Consider the following 16,689-nt stretch of genomic DNA (forward strand, 5'->3'; position numbering starts at 1 on the left):
TTCCTTCTCTCTCTGCCTGCCTCTCTGCCTGCTTGTGATCTCTGACTGTCAAATAAAAAAATAAAAATCTTAAAAAAAAAAAAAAAAAGAAAGGATAATAATGGGGGGAAAAGGAGAAGTAATGCTTTGGGCTAGGATTCAAAGGGGCTAAATATGGAAGAGGATCATTCTCATTCAGGTAATCTCATACATTTTGTGTCTGAGTAACAATGATTCTACAATATAAGCTACCTCTATTATTTAACTTCCACATTTTGTAAGTGCTGCACTTCTTAGAATGCAATGGATATTACTTAAGTAAGTATCTAACAAGAATTACTACAGTAAACACACTCTTTTCCCAAACTTCAGTTAGATCAATAATACAACTTAATGTGTGAAAGAATATACATCATAACTAATGTAAAAGGTAATTTTTCTAGAAATACTGCTAACTTTATGCAAGTATGTGAATTCAATAAACATGGAATCTTAAAATATTTCTACTAATTCTTTAAAGATGCAGTAGTTCTATCCTATTTTCTGTTCTCCCAGTTACTTACACATAGTCTCAAGCTAACTCACAAGTGCCTAGAAATAAAAACCCTTACCATAAATAAATTTCTTATAATTATCTAACAAAAAGAAAAATAAGGAAAACAAATTATATTCTTGAAGCAGTGACTGAACAAGACTTATTTTTCTGAGACTTCAGTAAAATATTCCAATTCAGATTATTATACATTTTAAAAATGAAATTACTATGCAACAAAAATACTGTCAATAAACTACAGAACATAAAAACTATCAATAAAATCCCACTCATTTGATTAAGAATGCTTGGAAAATTATTTTTGTTTCTGCACAGAGCCAGTATATGAAACACTGAATAGAAGCAATGTCTAAGATTAAGATCATCATGATTAACCTTACTGAATCTCACACACCTTCTTAACTAAGCAAGTCTCATTCTGAGTCATAATAAAATCTGTTGTGCCTAATGACTCTCATGTCCTGGCTATGGGATGGGATCCATAAAGAGGGTATTTTAATTATTAGAGATTTAACTAGCCTTTATTAACACACTTAACATTACTTATGGATGTAATCTCACATATACCTAGGAAGCTGACACCCTGCAAGCAGGAATCAACCACATGGCATTAGCTGGCCGTATCTGAAATTTACCATTTTATTATAAAGGCACAACAGAAATGTTAGCATAAACTTCTGGGAAAATTGGGCCCTTAAGTTTAACATCAATGAACTACCTACTTAAATACAACTATTCCAGGGGTGCCTGGGTGGCTCAGTGGGTTAAAGCCTCTGCTTTTAGTTCAGGTCATGATTCCAGGATCCTGGGACAGAGCCCCACATTGGGCTCTCTGCTTGGTGGGGAGCATGCTCCCTCCCCCCAGTGCCTGTCTCTCTGCCTACTTGTGATCTCTGTCAAATAAATAAATAAAATCTTAAAAAAAAATAAATACAACTATTCCAGATATTCCCATAATCACCTTTTACTGAAATGCGTTTTTAACATTCATCCAAAAGTGAAAAATCATTACTACACTTGCTACAGACGTTAATGTTCTAGGAATACTCTCACTGCTCCTAATCTAAAGCTCCATACTGTAGAAGAGAATTCTTTGAAAACTGAATCTCAGGGAAAAATTGCTTTCCCTGAATAGGAAAAAAAATATATATGCTTAAAAAAAAAAAAAAGAAAAAGAAAAAGGCTATGATGGGGGCATGCCTGGCCTGCTCAGTTGAGCATGCAACTCTTGATCTCTGGGTCGTGAGTTCAAGCCCCATTGGTAGGAAAAGTTTACCAAAAAAAAAATAAATAAATAATAAAAATGTGTGTCAACTACCCTCAACAAACTAAAAAAAAAATTTGAAAAGTAGTTTAAAAAAGTAGCTATGATAAACATAACTTTGTGCCCTGCTTTTAATTTTTAGTTTTTAGAAAACTAATTTCCTGATACTAATTTTCTATTCATGTAATTATTTTAGTACCTGTGGACCTGTTATAAGTGGACTGAAATACTTTATGGAACAAGGCATGGGATAAATAAATAATACAGCATTTCATTTAATTATTCTTAAGTCTATGAACAGAATGATTAATATCATCATTAAAGAAGAGATACAAGAAAAAAAGGTGATACATAAAATGTGCAGAAAATAACCAGTAAGACCCCTTATTTTTCTTACTCTGTTATACAAAATACACAAATTTCAAAACAATAATGTTAAGGATCTAAGCAAAAAACACACCTGTATATGAAAACCAACCAACAAACCATCAGGTTCCAAACTGTGACCTGAACTTGTATTTTGAAAGAAAAGATACCTTTTCTCAAACAAGGATATCGGAATAATTTTATAATTCCATAATCATCAGCTGTAACCAAAACTTGGCCAATATAATTTCCATCTACTGAATTTATGTCATTGATATCTGAATACTTGGGCCAAATTCCATTTACTTCAAGGCCTGAAACACATGTCCATGAAGCCCAATGAACACCTTTTATTTCTTCTTTGTTTGTCACTTCTTTTCCTCCTAAAAAGAAATCAGAGTCTTAATTAAGAAGTTATTTAATTTTTTCTCAAATAAACTGATAAATTATAAATATCTGATAAATTATACTGATAACATGATAAACTCAAAAATTTAAGTATCTTTCTACTATAGTTAAAGGAGAGTATTAGGAATAGGTAGGTGAATATGGTAAGGAAAGAAGAAAGTTAAATGCAAGGAATTAAAAAAAAAAGCTACTACCAAAATTATACGGAGACACACACTGACTGGATTGTGATATAGCACAGCAGGTTTACTCATCTGGAGAATAAACACCCCTATCAAATTCATGCTAGATTAGTCACAATAAGGTAAGTTAGAACAAGTAAAATCTATATAAAAGTGGCAAATCAGCTATTAAATAAGAAACCTAAGAAGATCTAGAGTTGAGAAAAAAAGAAAACTGAAAAGGAGAAAGAAGGAAGGATGAGCAAGGAGTAATACATTCAAGAACAGGAATTTATGATTCAGTCACTTTTCATTACAGATTACTAATGAAAAATTGTTGGGGAGATATATTAATTTAATTATGTACCTAGTGTTATTAAGTATGTTGTAAAACAGTGACTAATTCATAAGGATCATACTAAATGAAGTACTGAGAGACAATATTTTGATGGTTGCTTTTATTCTTTAAAAAAAATCTTTGATGGAAACTGCTTTCCAAATTTAGTTTGTTGGCTATATTATGGATATTTGCAAAATTTATTTGAGGTAACCACGAAAAACCCCAATTTGTATCAGACATTTTTAGCCATTATATTTAATTAGTTCCACCCATAAAAATGGCATTTTGACTTCTAATATACACTAGGGCTTTACCGAATACTACTCACATAGCATGGAATTCGACATAAAGTAGACCTGTCTTAGATCCTCCAAGCAAAGATTTAATTACCAAGGACTAAAATATAAAGAATTTCAATATAATACGGCAGCCTTATAGAAAAGATCACAATGCCTGAAATACTAGCTCAGATCTTCTTTAATTTCCTATAATCAAATGTATTTTATACTCTGCTTCTACTCAAATTCTAAAATTAATAGGCAATAAAAAAATCTACAAATTATATACAATTTATTAGAAACTTTTACCTGGCATTCTATAAAAAAGTCTTTTCCCATTTCCATCATTTGTCTGTAAATATCTACTGTCTGAGGACCAGTCCAGATGAGTGATGAAACTAAGTGATCCAACACATTCCCCCAATTTTTTATAACGTTGCGCAACACCATAGATATCAACTGAGCTGTCATTACACCCAACAGCAAGGTAAGTTCCATCTGGTGAGTATTTTAACTCGTGAATTGCCTCCTTCCTATCTTTAATATGTACAACTTCGGTCATATCTCTGTAAAGAAAAAATAATGATAACATAAAATCAAGTCATTACAGAATTAGTTCAGTTTCACATGTGCCTAAAATGGCTGGGAGGCTACAAGTATTTACAAATCACAAAGTAAATATACATGAGACAAATATTAATTCAGGAAAAATTACTTTTTCAAACAGAAATATATGAGGACAACATATGCTGAAAGTAAGGGAAAATGCTGAATTTCGGGTAATTACTTTAATGTAGTTTAAAAATTAATTCTAAATTTCCAGAGTCATACAATAAAGGAAATATAGTCAATAGATTTTTATGATAAAGCTCCTTTAACTGAGTTTATGAAATATGCTTAATTATCAACACTAAGATCTTCAAATAAATTTTTGTAATGGGACAAATGTACAAAATTATATTCAAGAGATAAAGAGAAAAGGAATTGGGGCGCCTGGGTGGCTCAGTGGGTTAAAGCCTTCGGCTCAGGTCATGATCCTAGGGTCCTGGGATCAAGCCCCGCATCAGGCTCTCTGCTTGGCAGGGAGCCTGCTTCCCTCCCTCTCTCTCTGCCTGCCTCTCTGCCTACTTGTGATCTCTGTCAAATAAATAAATGAAAATCTTAAAGAAAAAAGGAACTGATTTGTATTATTTAAGTAACACATTTGAATGTTTATCTTTATATAGCCACACTATTTTTATTTCAACCTTTGACCTTTTTTAATACAAATTCTTCCCAATCAGAGATTATGTCAACCAGTAAAGTTAAACACTTTTTTCACTGATGTCTTATAACTGCATTTCCAAAATAATGCGGGTATTCATAAAAGTCTTACAAATGGATAAAAACTTAATACACTGAATTACTAAAGTTGTCGGGAGTTGGTGGGGAGGAGGAGAAGAGGGAGGAAGTGAAGGAGAAGGGGCAGGAGGAAGTAAGAATTCCCATTTCCACTTAGTGCCAAGAATTTTTTCCACTTTTCAGCATTACCACCTGAAATGTTCGATGTAGGTAATTTTTTAGAAGTTTAAATGGATATATCTCAATTTTTAAGGTTTCTAAGTGGACAATTTAAAGCAATCAAACTCAATTTTTTTTCTAGTAACACCTACTAACAACTGTGTTCTAGTTACATGGGATACAAAGATGAGCTCATCTTCTGTGAGATGGATAGAAAGTAGTATTGTACTTTAAAATTGGTAAAATGTTATGAGTGCTCAAAAGGTATGTGGGAAATTCTATAATACTGAAAAAGGATTTAGACCAGACTAAAAGCAAGAGGGGATCAAGGAAGAATGACATTTATATTTTTAACATAAAACCTGATGGTTTGGCTAAGAATAAAACTTTTTGAAAGGTTTTCCAGGAAGAAGACAGAGCATGGAGATGTGCATGTATAAGGCACATTTGGAGAATGGTAGATATCACAATGTGGATATAAGACTAAGTGGGAAAAGTAGTGACTTGACGGGGTTGAAGAGAGAAACTATAGACAATGTGTGACAGATGTGACATGTTGCCAAGGAATTTGGGTTTTACACTGGTGTTAAAGTAAGAGATGAAAATCAGCCTCTTAACTATATAGAAGGGGATAAAAACAAGACAAATGAAGAAAAACCTTTTTCAAAAAAAGTTTTCCTGGTCAATACCACTGTTGCCTCAAGCCCTGCAACTCACAATGTTCTCCACCTAAGCACAGACTTGTGTAGCTATTTCTACCTTTCCCAGTGACCCCTCCCTTCACATTTTAATAAAGTCCACACAACTGATTTCCCTTTCTCCATATTTATCCATCTACCTATCCATCCATATCTACAAAGAACAAGATTTTTAAGAAAACACTTAAGGCACTATTTGATAGCTTTTACTTTTTATGCCTTCTTTACTGAAGATTTTATCATTCTAATCTTGTTCACAAACATTAACCTACATGTTCCCTAAAAATTCTTCAGAACTATTTTTTTATATATAGCCTTTTTGCTAGACACTTAATTGCTCCCAAGTAATGAGAGAAGTAAGTGTGGTTTAAGTCCTTGTTCACCAACATACATACACAGGTATGCACACGCATGTGAACATATTCCACAATTCTGATGGGCTCTTTTGTAGTATGTATTATGCTACTATGTCAACATTACAAGTTGTGACTACCTTCTCTCATGAGGAAGTTTGAAAAGCTTATAGGAAAGAAGACAATTTGATGAAAGTGTATTAATTTTTTAAAATTCTCAAGTCTTCTGGAAAACTGCTATATGAATTCTATGGTTTCTTTAGCAAAGAGAGGGAGGCAGGCCAAAGCCTGGGAATATTCATATATTAACAATTTGTAACACATCACAGAAGTGAAAGCACAGTGTTGATTACAGCACAGAACAGGAAGACAGTTCCTAGCTGGGAGAGTTAGGGGAGACAGACCAAAAGAAGTAGAATTTAAACTTCATTCTAAGGACTTAATGAGATTTAGCTTAGGAGAGGCCACGAACTGGGAGGTGAAGGGACCACTTTCCAGCAGAGATGTACGTGAAAGAGCTGGCAGCAACACAAAGTCCTGAAGCTCTACCTGTTGTCAATGAAGTGTAGCTGTACTGATAACAAGCAAAGAGGCTAGAGTGTGAGACGAGTCTGATGAGAGCAGCTGAGGGAAAATCAGAAAAGGCCTCACAAATCTTAAGATTTTTGGCCTTAATCTGTGAGTTTATGTTAGGGTAGGATGAATCAATTAGGTCACTTGTATGGTTTGACAGTAATAGACTGAAGTAGCGTAACAGTAGGATTAAGACTAATTAGAAGGCTCCGGACGCCTGGGTGGCTCAGTGGGTTAAAGTCTCTGCCTTCTGCTCAGGTCATGGTCCCAGGGTCCTGGGATAGAGCCCCGCATCAGGCTCTCTGCTCAGCGGGGAGCCTGCTTCCCTCTCTCTCTCTCTCTGCCTGTCTCTCTGCCTACTTGTGATCTCTCTCTGTCAAATAAATAAATAAAATCTAAAAAAAAAAAAGACTAATTAGAAGGCTATTACAGATGGTGGGTATTCAGACTTCAGAAAAAGGGAAATGATTTAAAATATAGAGTATATTGGGCGCCTGGATGGGTCAGTGGGTTAGGCCGCTGCCTTCGGCTCAGGTCATGATCTCAAGATCCTGGGATCGAGTCCCGCATCGGGCTCTCTGCTCAGCGGGGAGCCTGCTTCCCTCTCTCTCTCTCTGCCTGCCTCTCTGCCTACTGTGATCTCGCTCTGTCAAGTAAATAAATAAAATCTTTAAAGAAAAAAAAACCTTTAAAAAAATAGAGTATATTATAATCTATACTATTACACTATACAATATATAGTCTATGTTAAAGATATTATAATTCTAATATTACAAACATTAATTAAAGTGTTTTGAAAATCAGGCAGGTAAAATCAATAGAATGTAATGGATTGGACATGGTGGGTTAGAGAGAGAGGGAACAACCATAATTCCTAAGTTTCTGGTTGGTACAAGAACCTGGACAATTGTGCCACACAAAAGAATGTGGCCCACAGACAGAAATCAGCCCAGGAGGGAGGATCATAAGTTCAGTTTTGGAAATGCTGAATTGCAGATGCCTTTGAGACATCCAAGTGATGTTAAACAACCGGATATATACAACTGGAGTTCAGTGGAGAGATCAGGGCCAGAACTATGTATCTGGGACCATCAGGCTATGAGTGGTAACTGAAGCTGGAAGCAGGATGAGATTACCTAGGGAGAAAATGGAACAGACAGCTCAGGTCTGAGTTTTTTGTTTTTTGTTTTTTTTTTAAAGATTTTATTTATTTATTTGACAGAGATCACAAGTAGGCAGAGAAGCAGGCAGAGAGAGAGGGGGAAGCAGGCTCCCTCTGAGCAGAGAGCCTGATGCGGGGCTCGATCCCAGGATTCTGGGATCATGACCTGAGCCGAAGGCAGAGGCTTTAACCCGCTGAGCCACCCAGGCGCCCCCAGGTCTGAGCTTTGAGGTCCTCTGATACTTACTGGTAGGCAGAAGATAAATTAGCCTATAAAGAAAATGGAACCAGGAGAAGTAGGCTGAAAAGCAAAAGAGAACAAATATCCAAAGCCTGGGAAGAGAATGCTCTGAGAAGGAGCAAGTGGTTAAGGGGGTTAAATAGTACTGAGAATCAAGCTAGATGAAAAGTGAAAAATGCTGCCTGGCTTTAGTGACAGGGTACAATTAGCAAGAATTTTTCAACATAAAGATGAAGGCAAAAGCTATACTGCAATGTGGGTATTAAGTCAATAACTGGAAGAAAACAGTAAATTACATAGTTTTTGGGGAATTTCACTGTGAAAGAGTAGAAATGTGATATAATTAGAGGGGATTTAGGTTTGAGGTAAGCACTTAAGACAGGATATACTTGAGCATGTTTTTTAATTTATTTATTTATTGGGCAACTGAAAAGTTCCTACCATTCCCTAAGCTAGAGAAGAAGAATTTCATAAATACATATGCTTGTGAACACACATGGATTTACATCAAAATTTGCTTTTGTTTTTAAGAGAGAGGGCGTGATAGTTGGGGTGGGGGGAGTCAAGGGAGAGAGAGACTCTTAAGCAGGCTCTATGCCCAATAGGGCATCTGATCTCAGCACGCTGAGATCATGACCTGAGCGGAAATCAAGAGTCGGGTGCATAACCAACTGAGCCACTCAGGCATCCCCACAGCAAAGTTTTTAATAGCTATACAGAATTCAATAGAATGCACTGTACCTATAATTCAACATGAGATAAGAACTGCTTTAACAGATTTGTTTAACTCTTCTAATTATGCAAACAAACGAGAAAAGATAGAGGCATTTTTTTTTTCAAAGAATAAAGCTGCAAATAACAAAAAACCTTTCACCCATTTTTAACGGCCTCAAGGTCACCGCCAACCCCTTCCAACAATGCCAGTGGATCATTACTAAAAGTCAATACTTACAAGGAATGGAGGTCAACACCCAAATTCATGGCTCAAAATTTTAGCCATTAATCTAGTAAACATTCTTAAGCCCCAAAGCCAAGGTTTTTGAGTTAACAATTTTTCGAGTCATTTTTTATATATTTAGTATTTAATAAAACGAATATCTGAAATATATAGATGTGTGTATATATGCTAAGATGAAAGCAGAGTGAAAATGAAATAGGTAAAAACAATGAGTATTGCAAATTATCACTTAACAGAAATTTACTGTTTCTACCCCAATACCATACCTTACTCTAAGTACAGTGAATGAGCCATCCTTCATTCCAAGGGCAAGATGGATTCCATCTACATTTACAGCTGCACAACGAATTGGTTCTTCCATATTACACCTTGCTATTAGTGCATGATCTACTAGGCTCCATATCCTGTAATATTTAATTAAAATAAAAGAATAATTAACTAATGTATGCTTAAAAATGATGAACTCTATGAAAAGATTTTTGTTAAAATAATCATCTAAGAAAGTAATATAAACATATTTCAACTCTATACTTTCTGGCCAGGAATTCTAATCTATGAGAAAAGGAATACTATTCATACTTTGAAAGATAAGAGTTTATAAAATCTATTTTTTTAAGATTTATTTATTCGAGACAGAGAAAAAGAGTGTGAGTGGGGAGAGAAAGACAGGGGTAGAATTCCAAGCAGACGCCCAGCTGAGTGGGAAGCCCAAGATGGGGCTTGATCCCACGACCCATGAGACCATGACCTGAGCCAAAACTAAGAGTCAGACACCTGATTGAGCCACCCAGTTGCCCCTAGAATCTTTTATTTTTAAAACGGTGTAATGACATCATTTTTTTCCAATCATTTATTTTAGGTGGATGATTTCTACCCTGATCAAAGGGGATATACATACACACACACACACACTATATGTAGTATGTGTGTGTGTGTATGTATATAGTGGTATATGGTATATACTATATATTTATATAGAGAGTCTTTTAATTTAAAAGTAACACTATGCAAATTCAGTTTGTTCCACACTCTAATGTTAGAAATCTGTAACAGAAAGTAGAAAATGCCAATTGAAAATTAAGAATTATACTTTTAAATAACCCAAAGGACAAAAAAAAATTTATGAAAGTTAATATTTTGAAGTCATAACAAAAAATATCATACCAAAACTTGTAGAATTCAGGAGCACCTAGGTGGCTCAGTGGGTTAAAGCCTCTGCCTTCGGCTCAGGTCATGATCCCAGGGTCCTGGGATCAAGCCCCGCATCAGGCTCTCTGCTCAGCAGGGAGCCTGCTTCCTCCTCTGTGCCTGCTTCTCTGCCTACTTGTGATCTCTGTCTGTCAAATAAATAATATCTTAAAAAAAAAAAACTTGTGGAATTCAGCTGAAATAGTACTTAGGAGGAAATTTAAATACAGATAATATAAAAATCTACTCCAAGAGGTTAAGAAAAAATTGGCAAAACTAGATTTTCAGGGACGCCTGGGTGGCTCAGTTGGTTAAGCAGCTGCCTTCGGCTCAGGTCATATCCCAACGTCCTGGGATAGAGTCCCACATCGGGCACCTTGCTCAGCAGGGAGCCTGCCTATCCCTCTGACTCTGCCTGCCATTCTGTCTGCCTGTGCTCGCTTTTCTCCCTCTCTCTCTCTCTGATAAATAAAATCTAAAAAACAAAAACAAAACCTAGATCTTCAAATGTTTTTATAGCAGTCTCTTTTTAAAAAAAAATTTTTATGAACATATAATGTATTATTTGCCCCAGGGGTACAGGTCTGTGAATCATCAGGCTTACACAATTCACAGCACTCATCATAGTACATACCCTCCCCAATGTCCATCACCCAGCCACCCTATCCCTACTCCCCACCCCCCAGCAACCCTCAGTTTGTTTTGTGAGATTAAGAATCTCTTATGGTTTGTCTCCTTCCCAATCCCATCTTGTTACATTTTTTCCTTCACTACCCCCCACAACCCTCTGCCCTGCCTCTCAAATTCCTCCTATCAGAGAGACCATATAATTGTCTTTCTCTGACTTATTTTGCTCAGCATAATACCCTCTAATTCCATTCATGTAGTTGCATATGGCAAGATTTCATTTTGATGGCTGCATAGTATTCCTCTGTGTGTGTGTGTGTGTGTGTGTGTATACACACATCTTAATCCATTCATCTGTTGATGGACACTTAGGTTCTTTTCATAGTTTGGCTATTGTGGACATTGCTACAGCAGTATCTTTTTTAAAAAATTCTATTTGTTGATTTTTCCTGGGAAAAATGATTTTGTATATTGTGTTTATAGGTAGGAAATTTGTCAAATTATCTTTTAAAAAATTTCTTTTGATTTTCTACATATACATTTACATCAGCAAATGAATTGGTTCTTCCTTTCCAAGTATCTATATATAAATGTATTATAAATATATATTTAGCCTTACTGTACTGACAAAGACTTCCATAGTTAAATAAAATGGTGACAAATACAATGGGGAAAGTGGATATCACTGTCCTTTTCCTGATTCCAAAGGAAAACTTTCTATATTTCAACAATAAATATATTTACCAAAGACTTTAATGCTCTACTGCAGGGGTCAGCAAACCATAGCCTGTGGCCAAACTGGAACCACTGCTTGTTTTTGTACAGTTTGGAAAGCTAAGAACGGTTTTTACATTTTTAAATGGTTGAAAAAAAATAACAACATTTTGAGACATGAGAGACTTATAGGAAATTCAAATTTCAGTGTCCTTAAATCAGGTTTCATGGAAACACAGCCACATTTTTTTGTTTACACATTATCTATGGCTGCTTTCATACCACAGAGGCAAAGTACAGTTGTTGAAAAGCTAAGGCAAACAGTATGCAACAATCATATCACTTTGCACTGCTTCTTTCACACACTACAAATTGCAGGGGCACAATTGATAGAATTTCAAGTTCTAGTGTGTTAACCACATACACATATTGTGTCAAAACGAAAAGAAAAAGAGAAAAGTAAACTTCAAATTTTGCATTTTTAAGGCATAGTGGAGTATAAATGATAGTTACTGAATGACAGAGTAAAGCACTGTATTTCTTATGCAATGACAATATAGTTGCCCTAAAAAATACAGATATAGATGAACATTACTAGACTAAGCACCCCTTGCAATATCTCTTACAGGAAAGCAATGATCAGAAAAGTTAGAATTTAAGAATTAAAATTAGATGTCTTCGGCTCGGGTCATGATCTCAGGGTCCTGGGATCGAGTCCCGCATCGGGCTCTCTGCTCAGCAGGGAGCCTGCTTCTCTCTCTCTCTCTGCCTGCCTCTCCATCTACTTGTGATTTCTCTCTGTCAAATAAATAAATAAAATCTTTAAAAAAAATTAGATGTCAACAAAAGTAAGTTTCTAAGTGGCATGTTAGCTAAACAAGGAAAGCTACTTATTGGTAATGGATTAACAATATCATTTTAAATTGCAGTGGCTAAAAAATGTGTCCAGAGAAAATAAATTTAAGATTATTAACCTTTAAAGTGAGAACAGTTTCTCAAAAAGTTGAGGGTTTGGGGAAAACCACCAACAGTTAATTAAACAAGATAAATAATGTTGAGTGGTTTCCTTGGATTGTGAAGAGTCAACAGGTATTACCAGTATTACTCAGTTGTTTATTCAAGGAGTCCATGCCAAGTTTGAAGTGATGAAGAATTAGCTTCTATGACTAGTTGGTGTGGAATAACTATAGCCTAGAATGTTTCCAAAGACATTAAGTGAGAAAGAACTAAACTAATACAATGTAGGGTGGAATTAGATAGTGTTGAAAAGCATGGATAGAAAAAAATGGCCTAGGCAAATTTACAAATACTGTAAAAATGTAAGGTGTTTAAAAAGCCTATGATTATTCATTGTATTATTCGTCAACAAGTATTTTGAAGAAAAACAAAACAAAACACAAAACTGAATGTTTACGAACCAATAATGGTTCATAACTTCATCTGATTTGGGGGATATAACCATTGTTAGTTCTGAAGTTTTGTCAGGAATAGAAGTTCAAAAACCTGACTTGCTGTACCACACAGCAGTTAATGGCTTAAAAGTAGTAAAATCTTATTGTGCCTTGCTGATCTCAAAGTCAAGAATGAAATTCTTCTGAACCATAACTGCCCCTAACAATTAGTAGCTTTGGAACTTAGCTTTCATGCATGTTTGATATTGTGTCTTAATGAATTCAATCTAAAACTATTAGGCAAGAGCAGCACTTACATGTAAAACTTACACTGTGGTAGTTATCTGGACAAGAACTAATGCTGGTTTTTGTTTTGTTTTAATTTATCCATTTGACACAGAGAGAAAGAGCGCACAAGCAGGGGGAGCAGCATGCAGAGGGAGAGGGAGAAGCAGCCTGAGGCAGGACTTGATCCCAGAATCCTGGGATCATGACCCGGGCCCAAGGCAGACCCAGGTGCCCCAGGACTAATGCTGTTTAAATAACTTCATCAAGCAGTTTTACACTACTCTTCCTGTGCTACTAAAACTTGAAATGAGATTTCTATTCCCACACAAATTTGCAGGGTATTATTTTTTTCAGAGCCCAATGTTCTAGTAGAGTGTGCTGACCTACTCTGGTGGATGGGCCCTGGATCTTGACATCTGCCCCCTTGCCCTAAAAGAGAGCCACAAACAAAGCCCAATTTTACTCAAAGGTAGAAAAATGCCCCCAGGGCAAAGTGGCATTGGCCCACTGGTGCTCCTAAATTCCCATTTTCTTTCACAATTTGGCTAGATCATTAATATCTTGACTGTTCTTTGAAGATTTTACATTTTAACCAGCATTTTTAGTTGTTTTTAATGTGAGTTCCTTCCAAATTACTTGCTCACCAAGAGCAGAAACAGAAGTCTGATGAATTACTTTTTAAAAGATCAGTTGCCTTTTTTTCAACAGCTATGCAGCAACTGGTAATAGCATTCTCCTAAAACGAAATCTAAGATAGTTCCTAGCAGAGCACATGGGTTAAGTGTGGCCCCACACTAAATTTCCAGGTGGACACAGAACTATGGCATCTCCCATCCCCATAAAACTGAGTAGCACAATGACAGAACAGAACACTGTTCTGTTGACAGAACAATGACAATCAGTCATGACTGATTAACATATCATGTTAATGATAAGCTTGACTGACATATCATTATGTCAGTCAATGACATAATGATGACTGATTAACATATCATTTATGTTATGTTATGTTATGTTATCCCACCTCATTTCTTGAAGTAAATTAAAAAAATAATAATAAAGCCATTAGGATACAGAAGCATATATTAAAAACTTTTTTTAACTTTGCAGAAGATTTTTTTTTTATTTTTATTTATTTTTTATTTTTTTTTAAGATTTTATTTTATTTATTTCCATTAGGATACAGAAGCATATATTAAAAACTTTTTTTAACTTTGCAGAAGATTTTTTTTTTATTTTTATTTTTTTTTTATTTTTTTTTAAGATTTTATTTTATTTATTTGAGAGAGAGAGACAGTGAAAGAGAGCATGAGCGAGGAGAAGGTCAGAGAGCGAAGCAGACTCCCCATGGAGCTGGGAGCCTGATGTGGGACTCGATCCCGGGACTCCAGAATCACGCCCTGAGCCGGAGTCAGTCGTTTAACCAACTGCGCCACCCAGGCGTCCCTAACTTTGCAGAAGATTTTTGATAGAAAGTTCAGAAGTCATAAAAGAAAATATTAAGTTCATAAAACAAAATAACAGCAAAAAAGTTTTGTGTGGCAAAAAGCAATGAAAGAAAGAAAGAAAAAGAAAGAAATTGGTGAAAATTATTTGCAACTTACATCAGAAAGAGTTAATATCCATAACATAAAAAACCTGCTAAAAACAAAGGAGGAAATAATCTATAACCCTACAAAAAATGGCAAGAAATGTGAATAGATCATACAAAGCATTCCAGGGAGCCAACTATGTTTTAAACTAGTAAATGGCAAAGAAACACTTTCTTGTTTTCCGGTACAAACTTTACCCAGGATAAGCAAATGGTTGATGAAGAGAAATTCTTTTTATAGGAATATAACAGCTAACAAATGAATATGAGTGAAGTTAAAATACCACTATATGAAACTCTTAATAAAAGATCTAGGTCACGGGCTCTTGACAGGAGCAATACTGCCCCAAAGGGGGCTAAAAATTAGTTCTCAGGAATGAAAATTAGTTCTCAGGAATGAAAATTTTAAATATTATAATGCTCTGTAACTCTCTCGGGCCATAGTACAAAAACAAATATGTACTTTTTTTGTGGTGAGCTATATCATTTACTTGAAATTTCATGTGAAGGGGATGTGATTTGGGAAAAAATTATCTAAAAATTCTCATTAGAAAAGCAATAATTATAAAAAAGGTTAAGAAACACTCATCTAGATAATAACCAACAATAGCTGCTAATATGATTTTAAAAAGAGATTACATGTTAGATATCATCAAACAGAGATACACATTACCATCAGGAAATATTCTTGGTGAAAATTCATAACTGCATCTCATCAAATCTCTAGATCTACTTATCAGTTTATACAATACAGGGAAAAGAGAATGTATTAAAATACATGGAGGTGCAACTAGCCAAATCCAGAATATGGGGAACTCTGGAGGACGAATACTTAGTTTCTTCAACAATAAAATTATAAGGAAAAAAAGGGGGTAAGGAGGAAGGAAGCTACAGAATACAAGATTTAAAGGACACATCAACAAATGCTGTGTATGCACATTGTTTGGAGCGTAACTCAAAGAAGCCTAAGGAATGCTGTGTGAAAACAGTACTGTGATGACATTTAAAGTTACCTTTTACACAAAACATTTACAGATAAAATGATGAAAAAAAAATGACAAAGTGTATAAAATATCCAAACACATGTAACTGACCAGCAGTTCTTAAAATTCAGTGTACATCATCTCCACTTAGAAGACTTATCAAACCACGAATTCATGAATTTCTGATACTTGGTCCTGGATAACGCATGAGAATTTGCATTTCTTACAAGGAGTATTGATGCTGCTGGTCCAGGAACCACACTGAGAACCACTATCATAGACAATATGCTAATTTCTATAAAATGTAGACAAATATTAGATCATATTTTAAAGTAATTAGAGAAAGAACAAGGAACTAACAGAAAACAGCAAAAGAGCTTCACCAGACAGATCAGAGAAAAGGAAATACAAATGTCCTCTAACCATATATAAACATACTCAACACACCTCAACAGGAGAGAAAGCACGTTTTCACAATATAACAGGAAATCACTTTTTAATAGATTTTATTTATTTGACAGAGAGGGACTGGTATGTGAATGAATCTGTAGTAATCATTTTGCTCTGTATATGTACGTCAGAACATTATGGTAAAGACCACATTATGTTGTACACTTTAAACATATATAGTTGTTACTAAAAAATAAAAGTAAAAAGTAAAAATTTGGTAAGTACCAAGGAAAAAGTGAAATTAATTTGAATATGTCCAAAATATTATCAATTAATACATCAATATAAAATTATATTAATAGAAATAAATAAATAAAAATTATCAAGGAGATAGTTTACGTTTTTTTTTCCCATGCCAATTCTTCACTTACCACACACCTCATTTCAGATTAGCCACATTTCAGATGCTCATGTGGCCAGTGGCTATTGTGCTGGACAAAGCAGGAATACACTATTGGGAGCTATACCATTTACTTAATGTATTTCATGCCACTACATATTTTTATATCACTTTTAAATGGATTTTTTTAAATTTTTTTTTAAGATTTTATTTATATATTTGACAGAGACACAGCAAGAGAGGGAACACAAGCAGGGCGAGTGGGAGAAGCAGGCTTCCCATC

General features: G+C 35.0%; 1 protein-coding gene across 11 annotated transcripts in view; it reads right to left on the minus strand.

Moving 5' to 3' along the window:
* The window catches only part of EML5 (EMAP like 5), a 182,337-nt gene that overhangs the window by 108,509 nt on the left and 57,139 nt on the right, over positions 1-16,689 (minus strand). For all 11 annotated transcript variants that reach the window (XM_044229512.1, XM_044229511.1, XM_044229510.1 and 8 more), the window contains 3 exons: positions 9,101-9,238; positions 3,659-3,915; positions 2,333-2,545 (listed from right to left, as the gene is read on the minus strand). In XM_044229512.1, coding sequence (XP_044085447.1) covers positions 2,333-2,545; positions 3,659-3,915; positions 9,101-9,238 — 608 coding nt within the window. The remainder of the gene's footprint in view (positions 1-2,332; positions 2,546-3,658; positions 3,916-9,100; positions 9,239-16,689) is intronic.

Source organism: Neovison vison, chromosome 13 (assembly GCF_020171115.1).
Source record: "Neovison vison isolate M4711 chromosome 13, ASM_NN_V1, whole genome shotgun sequence".
Lineage (NCBI taxonomy): Eukaryota > Metazoa > Chordata > Mammalia > Carnivora > Mustelidae > Neogale > Neogale vison.